Below are 19,849 nucleotides of genomic sequence, written 5' to 3' on the forward strand. Positions count from 1 at the left end.
GTCCACTACCTTAAACAGCAAATTTTCCACGTGATGTTCAGTTTAAGCAAACGACAGCTGAATACCAGTACCAAGCATGGATTGTGTCGTTGTACTGATTAGATAGTCACATAGCATAGCTCAATAAGGTCGTTGTAAAGCCTAATGGACAATCTAGCAAAAATGGATTTCAAAATAATACGACACCTTTGGTAATTCACAATCACAGCTTTCGTGAATTGCACAAACTTGTTGGGAGGTTGACATACAGAGTGTATCTCTGAAACAAATGCATTGCTTAGTGTTGAGAATTTCAAAATCGAAAAACAGCGCCTTCACTTTACGGGGAAATGGCTTTATCTCAAAATTTTGAAAACATTGACTGGCAGCCTTTCACCCAAATATGACTGCGGGCCCAAGGGGCGTGTTTAGTGTGTGTGTGTGGTTGTGTCTTGGAAGTGCAAGTTTCGATGTCCAGGCCAGTATGAGCTGTAGTCGTGCCTGCGTCACAGACGTAATCATAGATTCCGATCAGGCAGTGGTTCTCTCTCTATTCAGCGCTGTTGATGATTTACCAGCCCACTATTCCTCTTACGGTGGTTATGGGGATGGAGAACCATTGGTCGGGTACGCCTTCGTTCCGTCCCACAACATCACAGAAAGTGACATATTCCCGAATGGCATCGGTGTCCTACCCCAGGGTCACCAATTCTCAATCTTCAAGAAGTCGCATGCCGAAGAAGCAGCGAGAATCGTCAACTACCTGGTCTCACTCCCCACTTTAAAGAAGTTCAAGGAGGATGCCGATCGTCTCCGGGCAATTCTGAACGAGGGCATCTACTTGTACGCCACCTCCACGGCCGTGCTGCACCGTGAGGACACCCATGGTGTACTGTTGCCTCCGCTGTGGCAGATCAATTCTCGGCATTATTTCCCTGGGCCGGTCATCAAGCGTGCTTTCGACCTGGCTCGCCGCGGTAAGGTTGGCGGTTCCGACGTCCCGGCTCTTCCTCTCCCTACCTTTACCACTGGTACTCACCGGGACCCGGAGTTCAAGCTTGCCTGGTGGAGAGAAGATTGTGGCTTCAACGTTCACCACTATCACTGGCACCAGGTACGAAGCATTTCCATTTACAGTGCAATCATGAAGAAAACCACCACTTATACAAAAAACTACAACAACAAAATTAATATACTAGAACTTGGTATTAATTTTTGTATTATGGTTGGGAAAACCGCAAACACATGAAAACTGATCAGAGGAGAGTTGGTAAAATTATTGAAACTGTACAATATTATGTCATTTAAGTTTTCACGTCTTGGGAATACTGCGTCGTTTGATAGGTACTAGATTCGCAGGAAGTATGAACCGGGCTTTACACGAATGAAGTCATATTATGCATAATAACAACGTGGTTGTGCCCTGTTTTACTCTTTCCAGTTTGGCAATACATATCTTGTTTTTAAAGGCACTGGACACCTCATGTTCTCAATATGCATAAAATAACAAACCTGTGAAAATGTCTACTCAATTGGTCATTGAAGTTGCAAAAGAGAATTGTGAAAGAAAAAACACCCTTCTTGCACAAATTGTGTGCTTTCAGATGCACACTAAAATACGTCAGCTGAAGAATTTTATTAGTTGAGTGAGAAAATACCACTTTCTCAAAAAACTACGTAAACTATGAAAACTTTGAAAATATCCTCACTTTTTTGCTGTTTTTGTTCAGATCTCTGCAAAATTAAAGAGTCGAAGGAAATGAAACCAACCACACTTAAAAGGTCCATAGCAGGCGTTCAAATGGTTTCCTTTGCATCAAGACTTACACATAGTTGTGTTGGAATAATCACTACAGAGTAGCAAGTAAAAAATCGCTTTTAAAAATCGATACCTGGTTCCAGTTGCAGGAATAATGGGACAACATCCATTAAACCTACACTTAAATCCAGGGATCGGTTTAAAGGCAGTGGACACTATTGGTAATTACTAACAAAATAATTGTTAGCATTACAACTTACTTGGTAACAAGCAATGGAGGGCTGTTGATAGTATAAAACATTTTGAGTAACGGCTCCCTCTGAAGTAACGTAGTTTTCGAGAAGTAATTTTCCACGAATTTGATTTCGACGCCTCAGAATTAGATTTTGAGGTCCCGAAATCAAGCATCTGAAAGCACACAACTTCGTGTGACAATGGTGTTTTTTCTTTCATCACTATCTCTCGCAAGTTAGAAGACTAGGCTTTGACAATTACCAATAGTGTCCGGTGCCTTTAATAACAAAGCAAATTCACCCTCATTTGAGTATTCCACACATACATATAATTTATGTTGAATTTCACAGTTAAGTTACCTCAGGGAAATGGTTAAAAGTTATTGTTTTGTATTTGTTGTTATTAGTTATATATTTATTTTCTTTTTCTATTTTTTTTTATTGGAGCTCTTAGAGTCCGTTCATTCATCCCCAGTGAGAACAAAGGACAATCATTTTCTATATAGATACTGATAGATCAATACATTACGAACAATGTGGATACAAAAAGCTATCTTAAAGGACAGTGAACGAAAGTGATATTGCATATCAAACAAAAACATCCCAACTCGAGAAAAAGCAAATTAGTATATCCATCCAAGAAAAAGGTTTTAAGACGAACGTGAAGGTTATTAACTGAAAAGATGAACAACTTCAATTTTTTAGTTTGTGTGTTTATTAGTTTGTTTATTTATATATTCATTTACTTTATTTATTTATTTATTTATTTATTTATTAATGTTTTTCATTTATTTATTTACGTATTTATTTATTTACTTAGTGCTTACTTATTTCCTCCTTAAAGGGACACACCGGCTCACCGTTAACGCAATTTAGGGGTGTAGAATCATAAATAATGTTTTTATAGATGGTTGCTATAAAAAAATCATCAAAATGTCACGTATTTAGCGAAAAATGATTTTAAAAAACCAAAGCGGCCATATAACAAGCTTCCGTTACACGGACTCTTTGAATGTGAATCTTACGTTAGATTTTTCACCATTATTTACATTTTGTAGCGATAATTTGAATACATGATCTTTTTCGTCAATTATTCGTAAATAATTTTGTAACAAAAAAGATTTAAATTTGGTTAAGTAAGTTACTTTTAGACGGCTGAAAGTAAAACTAGCCCGGAAGGTCACGGGATTGTTTGTACCACTTTTTGGTTAGAACAATCACGCGACCTGCGTTTTTGTCTTAAAATGCTCAAATTTGCGGCTAAATTTTGTGATTTTTTTAAGGACTGTTCTTCTTCATTCCTGGAAGACCGTTGAAGTCATATCTTAGTCTATTTTGTAGCCCAAATAGCCCAATTCGGCCGGTGTGTCCCTTTAAATTTGTAATTGCTATTCCTATTATAATAAATATTTATTATGCTTATTAGGCCTAATTTTCCTTTTATTTGTATTATATATGTATATTTGTTTGTGTGTGTGTGGTTTTGCTCGTCATTCATTTTGTTCACAGGTCGTGCCTGGATCCGGCTGCCACTCAAACACTATTCTACCTTGCTTATTTTATTGTCCAGGTCAACCCATATCGTGGCGTCAACGGATTAACCAAGGACCGTCAGGGGGAGCTGTTCTACTACATGCACCACCAGATGTTGGCCCGTTACGATGCCGAGAGGATGGCCGTAGGTCTTTCGAGGGTGGAGCCTTACATAAACTGGCATCTTCCCATCCCGGTAAATAGAATAGTCTAAACACCAATGAATGAAAGTATCATGTATATTGTATTTTTTTCGCATTGTGTATGTACTTACCAAATGAGTCTTTCGCATTGAACGTGAAATTGTGGTAGACCCGTATTGTGAAGGAGCCAAGAGATCCTGTTGGCCGAGATATAATTCACATTAATTGGTAATTAATGTTTGCGCTAAAATCACGAACATGTACAACTATCTTGTCTAAAGTCTGAGTAGTTCTGAAAACAAATTAATCGCTTGACATTTTTTTGATCTGCAGGAAGGGTATAACTCACATCTGACCGACCACTACGGGGACTACCAGTTCGCTGCACGGCCTGCAGGGATGACCTTAGTCGACAATGTGCGCGACCCGTCCGAGCCTGTCCTGGTCATGCAGCAGGAGTACCATCGCAACCAACTACTGGACGCTATCATCACTGGCAAATTTGAAAAGGTACATTATTAAAACAGTTTGCAGTGCATTTAGTCGCATGTAACCTGTGCGTGTGGTGTTGTCTGTCCCACAGAAAGAGTAGGTATTCACATCCAAACAGGGGAACTTTAAACAAAAGAGGACAATAGGGTCCACGGTTCGGGAAAGCTCCCAGGTTTGAAAACGTGTACAAAACTAATGGATGCTAATGCAAAAAAAAAGTTTGAGTAAAAACTAAAGAGGGACAATTAGGAGGTCCACTGTTGCAGGCGTTTACAAGCTTGGGCATGTCTACGCATTCAAACCGAGGACTTTGAGAAGGTTATACCAAAAGGGATCCGGGAAAAAGTCACACCGAGGACGTCCTCGATTTGATTTCGTGTAGAAAACCAATGTGGACGTCTGAAAAATAAACTGTGTCCAAACAATGGGAGAACAAAGAGAAGTCCTCGGTTTACACCATAAACAAACTGCAAAGGGTTCAGAATGCTTGTGCTATACTGACTTGTAATTCCTCTAGATATTCTCAATGTAGTCCATTGTTAAACAAGTTACACTGGTTACCGGTTCGACAAAGAATAGCATTTAAAGTTCTATTATTAACGTATAAAGCCATTCATGGTTTAGCACCAACATACATTCAAGAACTCATAACCATGAAATCCCTCTCTCAGTCTCAATCGACCTACCGTCTCAGGAGTTCTCAAGATCCCACATTGTTATCTCACCCATCTAGGAAATCTAGGGCATCATTAGGTGATCAGGCATTTCTATACGCCGCTCCAAATCTTTGGAATAATCTCCCACCTTGCATTAGACAGTCTTCTTCACTTAATTTATTTAACTTTAAGTTAAAAACACATTTGTTAACTTCACTCATTTAATTCATTCTTGGTCTGTTTGTGTATTTGTTTTTTCATATTTATTTTTGTATTTCATGTAATGCGCAGTAAAGTATATTTATATAGGTATCTGCGCAATATAAATGTCCGTATTATTATTATTATTACTACTACTACTACTGCTGCTGCTGCTGCTGCTGCTGCTGCTGCTGCTGCTGCTGCTGCTGCTGCTGCTGCTGCTGCTGCTGCTGCTGCTGCTGCTGCTGCTGCTGCTGTTGCTGCTGTTGCTGCTGTTGCTGTTGCTGTTGTTGTTGCTGTTGCTGTTGCTGTTGCTGTTGTTGTTGTGGGTGTGTGTGTTTACACTGTATTTCCGAGTGACGTTCGAAAGTCCTGAGGCCGATTATTTCTACTCTCGGGCAGCTCAATTTAATTGGAGAGAAACATTTTGAAGACAAGCGGCACATTATTAACAGTTCGTTTGTGCATGTGAGCCACTAAGATTCAAGCTAATGGCTTTGTTACGTTCTTGTGTCCCCTTTTTTTTAAAATTAAGATCATGCTACAGGTACGTGCGAAGTTACAATAATAGGATGCAAATGCTACAAAGTGTAACGGCCCCGCAACTCGGTTTAAGATAAAGTAATCATATTTCTTGTGATATATTTTTCTCAGCCCGATGGCACCAAAGTGGATGTGGACATCGATGGTCTAGGTGCAGCCATAGAGTCTAGTGTCAGCTCACCCAACTCAGACCTATACGGTTCTGTGCACAACCTTGGCCATGACATCCTGGCCGGAATCACGGATCCAGATTTACGCTACAAACAGGTGCGTCAGAAGGAACATGTTGGGGTATATTATTTTGACTTTCTATTTTGACTTTCTGGGAAATGTGTAATAGCTTCGGTTTAGCATCTGGTTTAGCCAGCATGTGAGTGTGCTCCACTCTTGCATTGTGTACGAATATAGTGTTTTAGATGAGTCCATCAAAAAGCCCATACGATCACAATGTCCCCCAAGTAAGGCCTGAACTTCTTCACGTGAATTGTTACACACCAAGCATGTGTAATGTTCATCCATTGGTGCTTGTATCAGGACCTTTGAAATAAGGGAGTAAAAGAGCAGCGACGACTTCAATGCCGTTTAAAACCGGCAGGGTCGTAGCCGTGTGATAAAGGCCCGGGCCGCCTTTTTGGTTAAGAGGCGTATTATAAAGTAAGAAACTCTGTACAACTTATCCGTTTTCCGACGTCCTTCAGCTCTGTACGTGTGTTGCAATTTTATGTTTTCGGATATGCATTCGTGCGCGTAGTATGCCTCCTCGTGATTATGGGCTAAAATGGCACCGCGAGACCATTCACCCCTGGGGACAAGGTTGTGGGCTAACCCGAACAAACGTATCCGAAAATAACCGGTTAAAAACAGCTCCAGCTGGTCATTACCAGCTGTTTAACACCCTCACGTGACGCGCTGTCCACCAATAGGAATTGCGGAACTGTCTGAGGTATTTATGAATTGTGATTTATAACTCTGTTACCTGACTTGTGATCGACTTGATAGACTCAGCTACAACAGAGAGTGGTGATTGAAAGAGTTACAAAAAGGATACGGTTAGTTGCAATCGTAAAATGTTAACCCAGATGATTAAGCGTTGTTTTAATAATGGGTCTGGTATCTTCACCATCGCGTTTCATAACTATTTCTGACTGCATGTTATGTTTTCCATTAGGCCGGGGGAGTTATGGGCGACAACTCTGCTGCCGCCCGGGACCCGATCTTCTTCCGCTGGCACAAATTTCTCGACAATTTGTTCGTCATGCACAAGATCAAGTTGGTGCCGTACAACAAGACGGAGTTAGGATTCCAGAATGTTCAAGTGGACTCTGTGGAGCTGCAGGTAATATGTCAGAGTTCAAGCGGGACATGAATCTAATTACATATCCGCTCACAGGGATCGAACAATAGTGGACGAATCAATCTTTATCACCGTTCATTAAAATAACATAAAATAATGGCTGATGTGATGATGGTGTTGTGATTGAGTTTAATACATCACCGGTCAGTATATATTAATATTGCATAAAAGACACGGGCTGCAATCCGTGTACGTGAAGTCCCACTGGTTGTTCAACCACACATCCTTCACAATTCTATCACATATGTCACTGCTTAATAATAGACAATGTACGATGTTATCATGTAGCATTCTTTTCAAGGAATTTATCCGTTTTCTGCTTTTCCTTGACTGCTTATCTCAAAGATGGTCAACCCAGATCAGCCCGTTGGACCAAACATTCTGATTACTCAAATGGATACAGTTGCTGTGGACATAAGCCATGATATGTTCATGAATAAACAAGACAAGATTAAGCTCAAAACTGCAGTTAATGTAAGTGATGGTATTCATTGCAAATATGATTAGGTATACCCTTCCCCCCCCCAAAAAAAAGGGGGAGGGAATGTATGTTCGTTACAGGCGGTGGACACTATATATCGGTAATTACCCAAAATAAATATAAGCATAAAACCTTACTTGGTAACGAGAAACGGGGAGAGGTTGGATAGTATACAAATATAACATGGCTTGAGGGTGACTAGTCGATATAGCTCCCCTAGTTTGTCAACTTCCAATACCGAGGGGAGCTCATCGACTAGTCACACGAAATAAACCATGTTATATTTGTTTTACTATACTTCATACATATTCAGTTACCGGAACATGAGTTTTGAGTTTTGACGACTGTGAAACAAAATGCACATGATAAGTTTGTTCATGTGTTGGATGTCGCTAAGATGGATGTTCGTGCGTGTATACAAAACAGTGTCACATAAACGTTGCGCGCAAGTGGACTAACGCAGTTGCGTAAAGTTTCGTGAAATCGGCTGCTGGTCTCGAAAGTCCAGAAATTAAGATGCAGACATATTTGACAACCACACAATAAAGAGTTGTATTGGGTGAGGTTCTCAAAGATGCATTTGTATACCATACTTTATTACAAATGTACAATTGCATTACAAAATGACGAATGCAGTTCGTGAAAACAGTCACAGTGATTATTTTATTCGGCGCACAGTGTGTTATTTCTTCAAATTAGTAAAATGTACATGCACGCAAATGTGCCCAGAGCAAACGTAAAGGGCTGTAACCTGTTTGTCATCAAGTTATCCATGTGGTACCTTTCTGAATGATAGCATCCATACGTGCAATAAACCCACAACTTCTTGTTCAACAGGTAAACGTGACACAAGTGAACCACAAACCCTTTCATTACAAAGTGGGAGTTACCAACAAAAGCGGCAAACCAGTGAAGGCAGCCATCCGCATTTTTATGGCGCCCTCTATTGATGAGCAAGGTACCCAACTTGACTTGGACACCCAACGGCGCATTTTTATCGAGATGGACAAGTTTGTGACAACACGTGAGTAAAATCGTTCATCTGAACATGTTCCGTTTGTAGATAAAAGGAAACTATGAGTAATGGGAAGTGAGATTCAGTAAACATGACAAGGCAGAAACAGGACAAATATTGTGACGTCACACTTAAATAGCAATGTCGGTTTATTTTATTCATAGTGCCAACGGGTAGCGAGACCATCGAACGTAGTTCAACCTGCTCCTCCGTTATCAGACCACGCGAGCTTAGCATTGATGAGCTGAAGGCCAAGGGGGGATCCGGCGGACCGACAAAGAAGCAAAAAACAGACCGTTACTGCGAGTGTGGCTGGCCACAGAACATGCTGGTACCTAGGGGCACAGCGGCAGGCATGCCCTTTGACCTCTTCGTTATGGTTACCAACTGGGCCAAGGACAGCAGCACGGATTACCTGGACCGGGGTACCAGTTACTGTGGTGTGAAGAATAAGTCCTACCCAGACAAGCGCGCCATGGGTTTCCCCTTCGATCGGAAGATTGACAGCAAAACCTACAAGAGAGTGGCCGACTTCGCCAATGGCTTCCCTAACATGATGACGGTCCCTGTTAAAATCACTCGCGTGTGATGTGGATCCCAAAACACCATGTTTGATATTTGATCTTAAAGGCAGTGGACCCTAATGGTAATTACTCAAAATAATTATTAGCATAAAACCTTACCTGCATGGTAATGAGTAATGGGGAGAGGTTGATGGTATAAAACACTGTGAGAAACGGCTCCCTCTGAAGTGACATAGTGTTCGAGAAAGAAGTAATTTTCCACGAATTTGATTTCAACACCTCAGATTTAGAGTTTGAGGTCTCGAAATCAACCATCTAAACGCATACAACTTCGTGTGAAAAGGGTGGTTTTTTTTTCATTATTATCTCGCAACTTCGACGACCAATTGAGAATATTTTTTTCCTACATTAAATTAGAATGATTTATTGAAAAGCAACCAACTAGTAATTTGTTATGCTGTTTTCTTTAGGGGTCGAAATAACACATCTCTGTGGTGATAGTGTTTTATTTTCAACTTTTTTTTTTTTTTTTTTGGGGGGGGGGGGTATGTTACTCCTCGGTTTGTTGTCTAATTTTCAGTTTTCATATTTTTATATATTTCTACTAAAAATGCACTAAAAATGTTACTGAATGTATTTTTATGCTAAATGTGTTTAATAAATGTATGTTATGTGATACGCCTGAATAAAGTAGCAGTATTATTATTCAGCATAAATACGATACCGTAGGCAAACCAGAAGCTGTCAGTGCTCCTCCACGTGTTTCTAAAGATGTTTATTAGCTATCCACTTCAAATTCTCCCCCTACGAAACATTTGTTTATTGTCAACATCGCAACATTTTCTCATTGACGCATAAACCGTCATCCTGTGAGGAACATTATATAAACGCTGTCATTTTTTTCAGACGTGTCTTTTACTTCTGTGTCCAATGTAGCTCTGTGGTAACCTGGAAAAATGCCAGTACTAACTTCCTTTTTGTAGTATTTTTTCCATTTAAAATGGAAATAAGTAAACGTTATAAAAAATAAAATAAAAAACAGTTTTCATTTACACGTCGATCGTAACAACTCTCCAGTAGAAGCTTTTTACTTCCTTTTAATTTAATCGGTGGTAGCAAACCTTTGAAATTTTCAAGTAACTTAAAAAACTGATTTTACTGATACATTCCAATATTCCCTTAGCTTGAGCTTATTTTGTTTCGTTTAACAGACAATTTTGTTTCAACACGACTGTATGTTTTAGAAGGAAAATGAGTTTATGTAAGTGGCAAATCAAATGGCATAACATACTTTTTTGCAGGCGTTTAACATTTTAATGTTTTTCCTACAAAGCTTTGCAGTCAGAACTTAATTCTGATTCTATATGCACATTATAATATTTTTGAATATTGCCTATAAAACTGGTGGAGGTGAAAGCAATATTATGTAACATATCTATTTTGTTGATGTCGTGTTATGAGAATCCCTGCTTGGTCAGTGGACATTGATAAGTACCTTAGTGGGAGAACTATGAGAGCCATATAATTAAGGGCATTGAAGATACAGTGGCACTTGACTTACTGCTTGCGATCTTTTCAAGTTTGGACTCAATTGCTATTTATGTGCCCCTTGATTTTTTGTTTTTCCAGTTTTGGCCCAGATTGGGATAAATTGCTGGCCCCTTGTTTTGTTTTGTTTTTTCCGAAAAGTGAAACAAATTTGAGATAAAAATGTTGGACTTACCCTTGCATTTTTTATTCTTCAAATTTTTGGGCCAAATTGGATGCAATATTGCGATGTGCTCAATATTTGGCTCAAATGGGCCAACTCCTTGCAGTTTGTTTCATTTTATCTCCAGAGCTGTGCATCGAAAGAGTGTATCGAAAACAACAAATAACATAAAGGCCAATAAAGAACGTACAACTGTTTAAACATTCGGGTCGGAATGGGCGATGATGGGTAGTAGTGTTTACAATGAGATTATAAATATTGATAAAACCGAGGACTTTAACAAAAGGGAGTAAGTTTGAACAAATCGAGGAAGTTCTCGCTTTGCTTTCTTGTAGAAAACCAATGAGAACTTCGTTCGAACCCCCCCTCCCCCCCACACACACACAACAAAAATACCAAGTAAATCAATAAATAATGTAATGGTGCTGGTAGAAGTGAGCGTTAATTTAGTAACGTTGGTAAACAATATTTTGTCTTCTTTTGGCATGTAACAACAAATTATGGTGTATATTGATTTAAAATTTAAAAACCCAGTACAGCCTTTAAGCTGGCTTGTCAAATATTGGAGATTTGTCTTATTGCTATAGATCTCAACATGAACGGGGCATACGAAGAGTGGCATTATGGAGTGGATTGAAGCATTCATGATGTGTGTTAAAGGCATTTCTAGTGCCCGATGTCGATCATTATGAACGAGTGACCGCCCTCTGTTGATTCGACCTTCACATTAAAGATAAACATCTCCAAGTTTAACATGGACAGCGCAGTGCTTCAGCGTTTCATGTCTTGAAGATGAAAAATTGATTAAATGTCGACTGCTTGATCCGTTGGAAATTGGGGATTGGGTTTGCAAATCATGAGCTGAATTGTACCTCAAAGGAGAAATTATCAAGGTGCGGATTTTATTCATAACTTTTATTCGTGGATTTTATTCTTGTAAATCTTTGTGCGTTGTTTTTTGTGCAACATTTGTATCTGCCTGTTCCAACCTATTGATATTTGTGGTCCTTTTTAAGCTTGTGTGAGCAAAATAATTTCTTCCTTTTGGAGAGTACGGTTTCTTGTGTCTTACTGTTTTATGTATTAGGGTCATGTTACATGAGGCAAAAACGGTCAACCAGTTGTATGCCAGTCTCCGAGAAGAAAGGCCGTTCACGTTTCAATGTTTTGACAATTTTTTTTCTTTTTTGATCGTAAATTGCCAGAAAATTTACTCATGTGCTACCAAATTGATCCTGTTGGCAAGCACTTCAGTTGATTGCCTGTAATTTGCTTGTAAAAGTCGTCTTGTATGGACACAAGGCCCCGAGTCATCTCTCACAAAAGGCAGTGAGACAACCTTTCGCTCACTGAATCTGAATCTGAATTATATAGACGGCAAAGCATCTTAATGGAAACATCAGATCAACTCTGTGTAGAGAATACAAAGGAGAAATTAATTAAGTTAAAGACGTGGGAGGAAAACTCCTAAAAGGAAACCCATGCAACCAGAGCCCAGTTTCATCTACGCTTTCGTCAAGGGTATGGCCTATATACGGATAAGACCGATCCATGTGGTGATCGGATAATTTGCCTCTTTGGCGTTCCATTTTTTTTTGGTAGGGACTGAAAACTTCCAGCGACACTAAAACAAATTGTTCTTCAGTACTTTTATATCAGAGAAGACGTTCGGCAGATAGGCCTAATTATATTGACTGTGTTCACAAACAAGTCCCCCCCCCCCCCCCCCCCGCCCCATACTTAGTTACAGCCGAACCACTGGACTTGATTCAACTAGGATAATAGGATAACACCAGACAGTTTATCCTAGGAGATCTTGTCTCGGGGGACGCTGTACCCTAGACAAACCAGGTCAAGTGGTCCGGGGGAACAGTTTCACCGGGGGGGGGCACATAATATCCGTCCACACCGGCCGCGCATAAGTTTTCAGACGTTAGGTGATGGAACTGAACATGAAAGGAGTCTCACGGGATTGGGACTTGAGTCAAGTCTATTATGCCAAAACACAAGCTATACCAGCGTGTATGCCCAGTGCTAGACTTAATTCAAGTCCCGTTCTCGTGCGAGAGGTCCCTATGCATTAATCGCTGCCATAATGTAGCTGTTGTGGCACAGGTTGGGGGAGTTTTCTGATGTAGTGTGATTGGACTGAAACTAAAAAGGACTCTCGCGGGATTGGGACTTGGGTCAAGTCTAGCCCAGTGCGCGCTTCAAGTATTATTACAACTGATACTTATGCAAACGCAGCCCAGGCAAATTTAAAGGCAGTGGACACTATTGTTCATCACCAAAAATATTTATTAGCGTAAAACCTTACTTGGTAACGAGTAAAGGGGAGCTGTTGATAGTATAAAACATTGTGAGAAACGGCTCCCTCTGATGTGTAACGTAGTTTTCGAGAAAGAGTTAGTAATTTTTCACGAATTTGATTTCTTTGCGAGAATTGGTTGGTAATATAGATAGGTATATTATAACATAAAGTAATTACTCATTATACTCTGTTAACCACCTCTATATTGACAAATTTCCATTATTTTAATGGTTGGTTTGGCCCAGCCCATTGTAGTTCTTCGGAGAAACACATTTCAAATGTTGTTTATGGTGTTAACCGATGTTAAGCATTTCCTTCGATTTCGAAACGGCTACAACTCTGTGTAGATCTAAACACGTTTATGTCTATACGTTGTTTAGCTCAAATTAAATTAAATCCAACCTCCACCCCTACATCCGTCTTTGTTGAAAGTTGTTCCTCAAAATTGTGTTTTCCAATTATGGATTATTCTTCCTGCGTGGACATAAACGCTCAAGGTTTTCGGCGATATCGCAAAAACGCTACGACCTTTAGAGATGAAATGTTTAGACCTACGGGGGTGGATTTCACAAAGGTAGTCCTAACTTAGGACTAGTCCTAGGCAATGCTAAGATATAGGACCAGTCCTAAGTTAGGATGGGTTACTGGTCCTAACTTAGGACCAGTTCTATCTCTTAGCATTGCCTAGGACTAGTCCTAAGTTAGGACTACCTTTGTGAAATCCACCCCAGGTCAGTTTTATTATATGCAATCAGCAATTGAACGGTTCCACGGTCAAAAGCCTTGCCTTTAAAATGTTCACAGTAAAATTCCTCAAAGAAATTCGAGGTTCACAATAAATTGCTCAAAAAGTCATATTTGGTCTCGAAATAATTGTCCTGCATGATATACATTGAATGTGAAGTTGTCCTCGATCACAAACGAAAGTATTTCTTAAGGTTTAAAAAAGTCTCGTACGGGAAACTAGACTTCTTATTAAGAAAGCAAAATGCTGCTCTTTCGGCATGATGGAGACTACAGGCGCTCTGGTTGACAGTAGAAAGGCCTACAAACAATGCCATAAGTTTCGGTAACTTCAAAACTAGCCTTTTCCTTAATACGTTACGACCCCGTTACAGCTTTATAAGAATGAATGCTTTTAGACAGCCAAGCTCTATCAAGACAAAACGTTGATCCATTAGCAAAAAATGCATCTTCCCAAACTGTAAGGGCGTATACTAGACTTGACTCAAGTCTAGTCATGTGAGAATCCTTCAATTTTTAGTCCACTCACCTAACATCAGGGCCCAATTTCATGGCTCTGCTTACCGTAAGCACATAATCGGCGCTTACGGAAGCAGCGGCGAGTTTTGGCGTCTGCGCGTGCACTCCACGTTACTAGGCATTCTACGCTTACAAGGCTAGCGCATAAATTCGGCGCTTGCACGTAAGCGGAGAATAGTGATCGTAAGCGAAGAGTTCGGCGGAAGGCCCAGATCGCTCCCTAACCTGTGCCGCACCGCGCCATTCTCGGTGCCACGTACATATGTTGACGGCAGAGGGCCTTCTCGCACGAGAATATGACTTGAAATCAAGTCTAGGTGTATACAATCCTGCTCCTTTTTATAATGATGTAGTTTAAAGGCAGTGGACACTATTGGTAGTTACTCAAAATAATTATAAGCATAAAACCTTATTTAGTGGCGAGTTACGGGGAGAGATTGGTGGTTTATTTGATTTCGAGACCTCGGGTTTAGAATTTGAGGTCTCTAAATCACGCATAGAAAGCACACAACTTCGTGTGACAAGGATGTTTTTACTTTCATTATTATCTCGCAACTTCGACGACCAATTCAGCTCAAATTTTCACAGGTTTGTTATTTGATGCATATGTTGAGATACACCAAGTGAGAAGACTGGTCTTTGACAGTTTTCCAATAGTGTCCAGAGTCTTTAAATCAGCCTTGGCGATTGTACATAATAATACACGAAGATTCTATTTAGTAGTTTTAAGTACCAGGGCTTGTATGGTGTTCTTCTCTAAAAGGATGTGCCGTTAATTTAGAGTATTAACAACATTTTAACCTCGTCCTACATGAGTTTAAAATTGAACATGGTGAAAGGAATACTCTTCTGAATTAAAGACGTGGGCTCTCTTCCTGCGACAGAAAGTGTGAGGTTGAATTAAAACCGTTTTGAAATATCCATCATTCACCGGTTCCCTTTTCATAGGTTTTATTTTTCTTTTAGCGTTTTTAGACATCTCTGCCTCTCAAAATGCGTGTCCTTGAATACAACTTTCAAAGGGAATTAATACTAAAATGATCTAAAGCAAAGGGTTTATAACTATTCTTTAGCTTTGTAGAGGGTTCGGAAATTTATCAACTTCTACCTCTCAAAATGCGCGTCCTTGTATACAGCTTCAAAGGAAATTACTAAAAGGGTATGAAGTAATGGTTTATAATTATTTTTTGACTTTGTAGGGGGATTCAGAAATTTTCAACTTCTGAATCGAACTGTCACGGCCCTCTAAATCTTAAGACGCGCTTATTTGATTGACTTCAATCTTTTGAAGAGCAACTTCAGGTACTAAGTGATTCCAAAGTTTACACTTGTCAAGACATTCTGAAAGTTGTTTTTCAAGAAGGCATTAACATTTTAGTAAACTGAAGTTTGAAACGGCAAGTAAACTTGACTCATTTTCATACGCATTGTTGTCTCTTACTTCGTCATTATTACCGATGGTCGGAAAGTTCTATTTCGTGTATTTTTAGAAATGACGGAACACATCACAAACTCTCCTTAGCTTGGTATTTTTACAGGGAGAAGACAATTTACATAATAATGCTGGCCACATACTTGGAGAGCAAAAGAAATCAATTTGCGGGACATATAACGATAGACGTGACCGATAGACGGGGCATTAGAAGAAAAACAAAAACTTTAATAAAACCAATAAGAGGTGTTCCGGGCTGTTGGCCAGAACACCTCAAAATGGGGATCAAATTCAGGATGTATTCTGAGTAATGTCATTTAATGGGTGATAGATGGCACGCTTGTGACACTGGTTCGATTCCCGGCTAGGGTGGGTTTTCTCGGGGCCCTTAAAGATCTGAGCCATGTGAGTATAGAGTTTTGCGTTGGTTCTCTCCTCTGTCACGACGATTTTTCTCCGCCGGGCCCTTCAGGTTTTCCCTACGTGGTCACTTTTGATCCGTGGTCATTGAGTCGAGCATGGCTAGAAGCATGTCGAATGTGGCTTAGCTGAGACTCGAACGCGCTGTAGCTGCGTCCTTTGCAATTCAGCTTCGCCGGACGATTTGTCTCCCAATTTAAAAATTAATTGTTATATTATGTTCATCTAAGCCGAGAGTTGATGTCAGTTCAAACGCAACGGTCGTGGGTTCGGACCCCACCCGAATGAAGCCCGGTTCATACTTCCAGCAAATGCGAATGCGATACGAATGTTGACGTCATAATTCGCAACGAGTAATTCGCAGAAGGGCAACTCTGGGCAACTCACTTGCAAATATCGGTGCGAAAGGAGGGTTGTGACGTCAAATTCACGTCAAATTCGCTTCGCATTCGCATTCTATTCGCAGGAAGTATGAACCTGGCTTAACTTGCTTGTCGGAAAAGTACTGAGTGTACAGTGCTTAAATAACATCGGTTTGAGGGTAAACAAAACACAAGTTAAATCCTTTATCAGCGATGCGAAATTCTATTTCAGCCGTTGGATAGCTTTACATAATTAACCATTGATCATAGTCGGAAAAAACAACCACATCACGCATTATATAGATCTTTAAAACAACATTATTGGATAACTGAACAAATTGTGTTTGTTTTTAAATATATCTTCTATATAAACCCGTACCTTTATACAGTGCAAGTATTAATTCTCCTTCTTCATTGAGTTTTCGTTTGACACACCACACTATACGAAGAAGGTCGGGCCAACCCAACCTTCTTGGTCGTAGCACCTTGTAAACCCTTATAAGTGCTACATAATTGGGTCTCAGAATCCATCACTGCAATAACCTATTTTTCTGAAAGTTTGTATATACTGCATTATACGGGTCAAATGGATTAAACCCAGCTTGCAATGAAATCTGTGATGACTGGGTGACAAATTTTAAACCGTTCCCAGTTGCCTCCCCTGAATGGTTGACTAGCTATGTTTTACCGTGGCATGAAACACCGCTAAGGATTGCCCGCACAAGCCAATAAAACCATGTACCGGATTGGCTGCCAGCACAAACTGTGATTGGCCAAACATTACATAAATATTTAGTGGCAGATCTTCCACTGAAGACTTCATTTGCATGATTTCGGTTTTGTACACATACCATTGGTGATAGGGGTGTGTGTTGGTGAATAATGTGTCTAAGCACGTGCATGAACAACAAATTGCATAAACAAGTTATGGGAGAAATCAACATTGAGCAATGTTGGGTATTCAAAATATCAATAGGCAAAAACTAATGATAAGGAAAGCACGTTTAAGCCCAGATCCATATCATGGTCAACAAAGTTGGCAATTATACTGTGAAGTACAGACAACAGTTTATACGCAAGACATTACACCAAGAGAAAGCAAATGGGCAACAAAAATAACTTAACTTCTAAGAACAATAACTACAGTTGCAGGTGAGGATGGCCAGTAGACCCCTAAGATGGTTCGTGACGAGCATCCCATACGGTGTAGCTATAACAGATAATGGCAATTTTACTAAGTTCTCGAGTGTATCTGAGCAAATCAAAAAAAAAATTATCCGTAGTTGTATACTTTAAACACATAGGATGTGATATGGTCTGTGTAGGTATGTGGTTCAACGGGTTTGGTCAACTCATATATTTTGTGGCCGTTGGGTTTGAGCATTGATCTTTATGGATGCCCGCGATGTAAGGCTTCGGGAGAACATGCATTGAAGAAAGAATGATGGGGCACGGTATGCCGAAGTTGTTTTGTTGCTGTATTCCGCATCCCTTGGATTGCCCCCACTCTTATGTTCGACCTCCAGTATCCCATCGACACAAAAACACACAAACAATAGGTTGATACTTCTCTTTGCAATATACATTTATTTTACACGTTCATAACTGCGACATACCACGATGTGGCGCCCTGTACAATGTAAGGAGTCCTAAAGATAAATTAAAAAGGCGCTTTGTAACTTTTGTACATGTATGTTATGTGTGTGTAAAACATCCACTATTTTTCTTTTACCTCAGTTCACTTCGCTTATTGGTATGAAATGTCTTTCACTAATTTAAGGTACTTTAACTCGCTTGCATGTCCACCTTCCACAAGGCGTTCCCTCTGTCTGAGCTTCTGCAAACTTACAAGCCTTGTGCATCAATCAACACTTTGCTATTTAGTGGAGTTAGATCAGATTGAACTCGGAATGACAACGAACTTAAACTAATTCCTTAGCGGCTTTGCGCAAGTTTGGGAGCAGTGTATATTTTGAACGGTGATTCCAACATCAAAAGGAGCCTGGAGCCGGAGCCGGAGCCTGGAGCCGGAGCCAGAGCCGGAGCCAGAGCCGGAGTCGGGGCGCGAAGTCTATGTTTTAGCGTGTTATTTGCTTTAGTTGAAAATAATTTAAAATTCATTGGAAATGTTTTGCTGTTTTTTTTTTTTTTTTTTATAAATCAAGAGTTAGGGGGGAGCAATACTTGTGCCAAAGAGGTAATTGCAATGCACTGATGTTTATTCAAAGAGTTAACTTGTTATTGAGGTGACCTTTTTAGCTTGTGTACTACTGCCAAACATCACCCCACGGCAACTACAGGATTGAAAGAATTTAATAGAAAAGGCTGAATATTGTCCTCTCGAAATAATAAGAGTGCTTAAAGGTAATGGACACTATTTGGTAATTGCTCAAAATAATTATTAGTCAAAACCTTTCTTGGTGACAAGTAATGGGGAGAGGTTCATGGTATAAAATATTGTGGGAAACGGCTCCCTCTGAAGTGCCATAGTTTTCGAGAAAGAAGTAATTTTCCACGAATTTGATTTCGAGACCCCAAGTTTAGAACATGAGGTCTCGAAATCAACCATCTAAACGCACACATCTTCGTGTGACAAGGGTGTTTTTTTCTTTCATTATTGTCTCGCAAGTTCGATGACCGATCGAACTCAAAATTTCACAGGCTTGTTATTTTATGCATATGTTGAGATACACCAACTGTGAAGGCTAGTCTATGACAATTACCAATAGTGTCCAGTGTCTTTAAAGATGCTATGTCAGATTTTCGGCCGATTTGACCCCAAAAAATTGATTTAAAATTCAACAGGTATTTTGATGGGGGTCGAGAAAGTTACAAGCTTTCATTTGAGCCATTGCTCGAAAAAGTCCGCCAATTATTAGTGTAGCAGTGAAATAAAGTAGTTTTTGTCGGGATCCCGATAATATAACACATGACCAATTCTTATGTGTTTTATAATCAAAAGGTTTTAAATTTTTGTCATGGTTCCTGACCATTAAAAGTAAAAGTTAAACTTTTTTTCGTTAGAGCGGGTGATACCATTCACTAAAAAAAACTATTTTTTTATGTTTGGGGCCAAAAATCTGACATAGCATCTTTAATTAAGTATTGATGTTTTCCCATACACTATGTGGTGCTGGCTGTAACTGAGCCCAGATCCAGAGTCGAAAGGATTTAAGTGAGAGTGTAAAAGTATAGATACACACTCAAACCGGAGACCTATACTAAAAGATGACAATATGGTCCTCGGTTCCGGATAGGTCCACATAAGATTGACAACGTATATAAAAGCAAAGGGAGCTGTTGCCAAAAATTGTTAACTTTTTACTCGATGTAAAAAAAAAAAAAAAATTACATTATTATTGTTCATAATGTTCAATACCAATGAGATAAACGGCGCTTGTAAAAACTAAACGGTTTTTCGAAAGCAGCTGTTATTG

The 19,849-nt window shown here is 39.7% G+C and overlaps 1 protein-coding gene across 1 annotated transcript; it reads left to right on the forward strand.

Annotated features, from left to right (window-relative positions):
• Positions 1 to 382: 382 nt before the first annotated feature.
• LOC139936450 (hemocyanin AA6 chain-like) lies at positions 383 to 8,978 on the forward strand. Its single transcript, XM_071931267.1, has 8 exons — positions 383 to 1,093; positions 3,542 to 3,700; positions 3,981 to 4,157; positions 5,651 to 5,806; positions 6,708 to 6,875; positions 7,239 to 7,367; positions 8,212 to 8,398; positions 8,554 to 8,978. Exons 1-8 carry the CDS (start codon positions 383 to 385, stop codon positions 8,976 to 8,978), a joined length of 2,112 nt encoding a protein of 703 aa, XP_071787368.1.
• The last annotated feature ends 10,871 nt before the right edge of the window (positions 8,979 to 19,849 follow it).

The sequence above is a fragment of the Asterias amurensis genome, chromosome 4 (assembly GCF_032118995.1).
Source record: "Asterias amurensis chromosome 4, ASM3211899v1".
Taxonomy (NCBI): Eukaryota; Metazoa; Echinodermata; class Asteroidea; order Forcipulatida; family Asteriidae; genus Asterias; species Asterias amurensis.

Excerpts from the sequence above, each read along its gene's own strand:
- LOC139936450 (XM_071931267.1), top strand. The coding sequence starts at position 383 with ATGACTGCGGGCCCAAGGGGCGTGTTTAGTGTGTGTGTGTGGTTGTGT. Across the intron at positions 5,807-6,707 it reads CAGATTTACGCTACAAACAG|GCCGGGGGAGTTATGGGCGA; the intron begins GTGCGTCAGAAG and ends GTTTTCCATTAG. Across the intron at positions 6,876-7,238 it reads TGGACTCTGTGGAGCTGCAG|ATGGTCAACCCAGATCAGCC; the intron begins GTAATATGTCAG and ends CTTATCTCAAAG.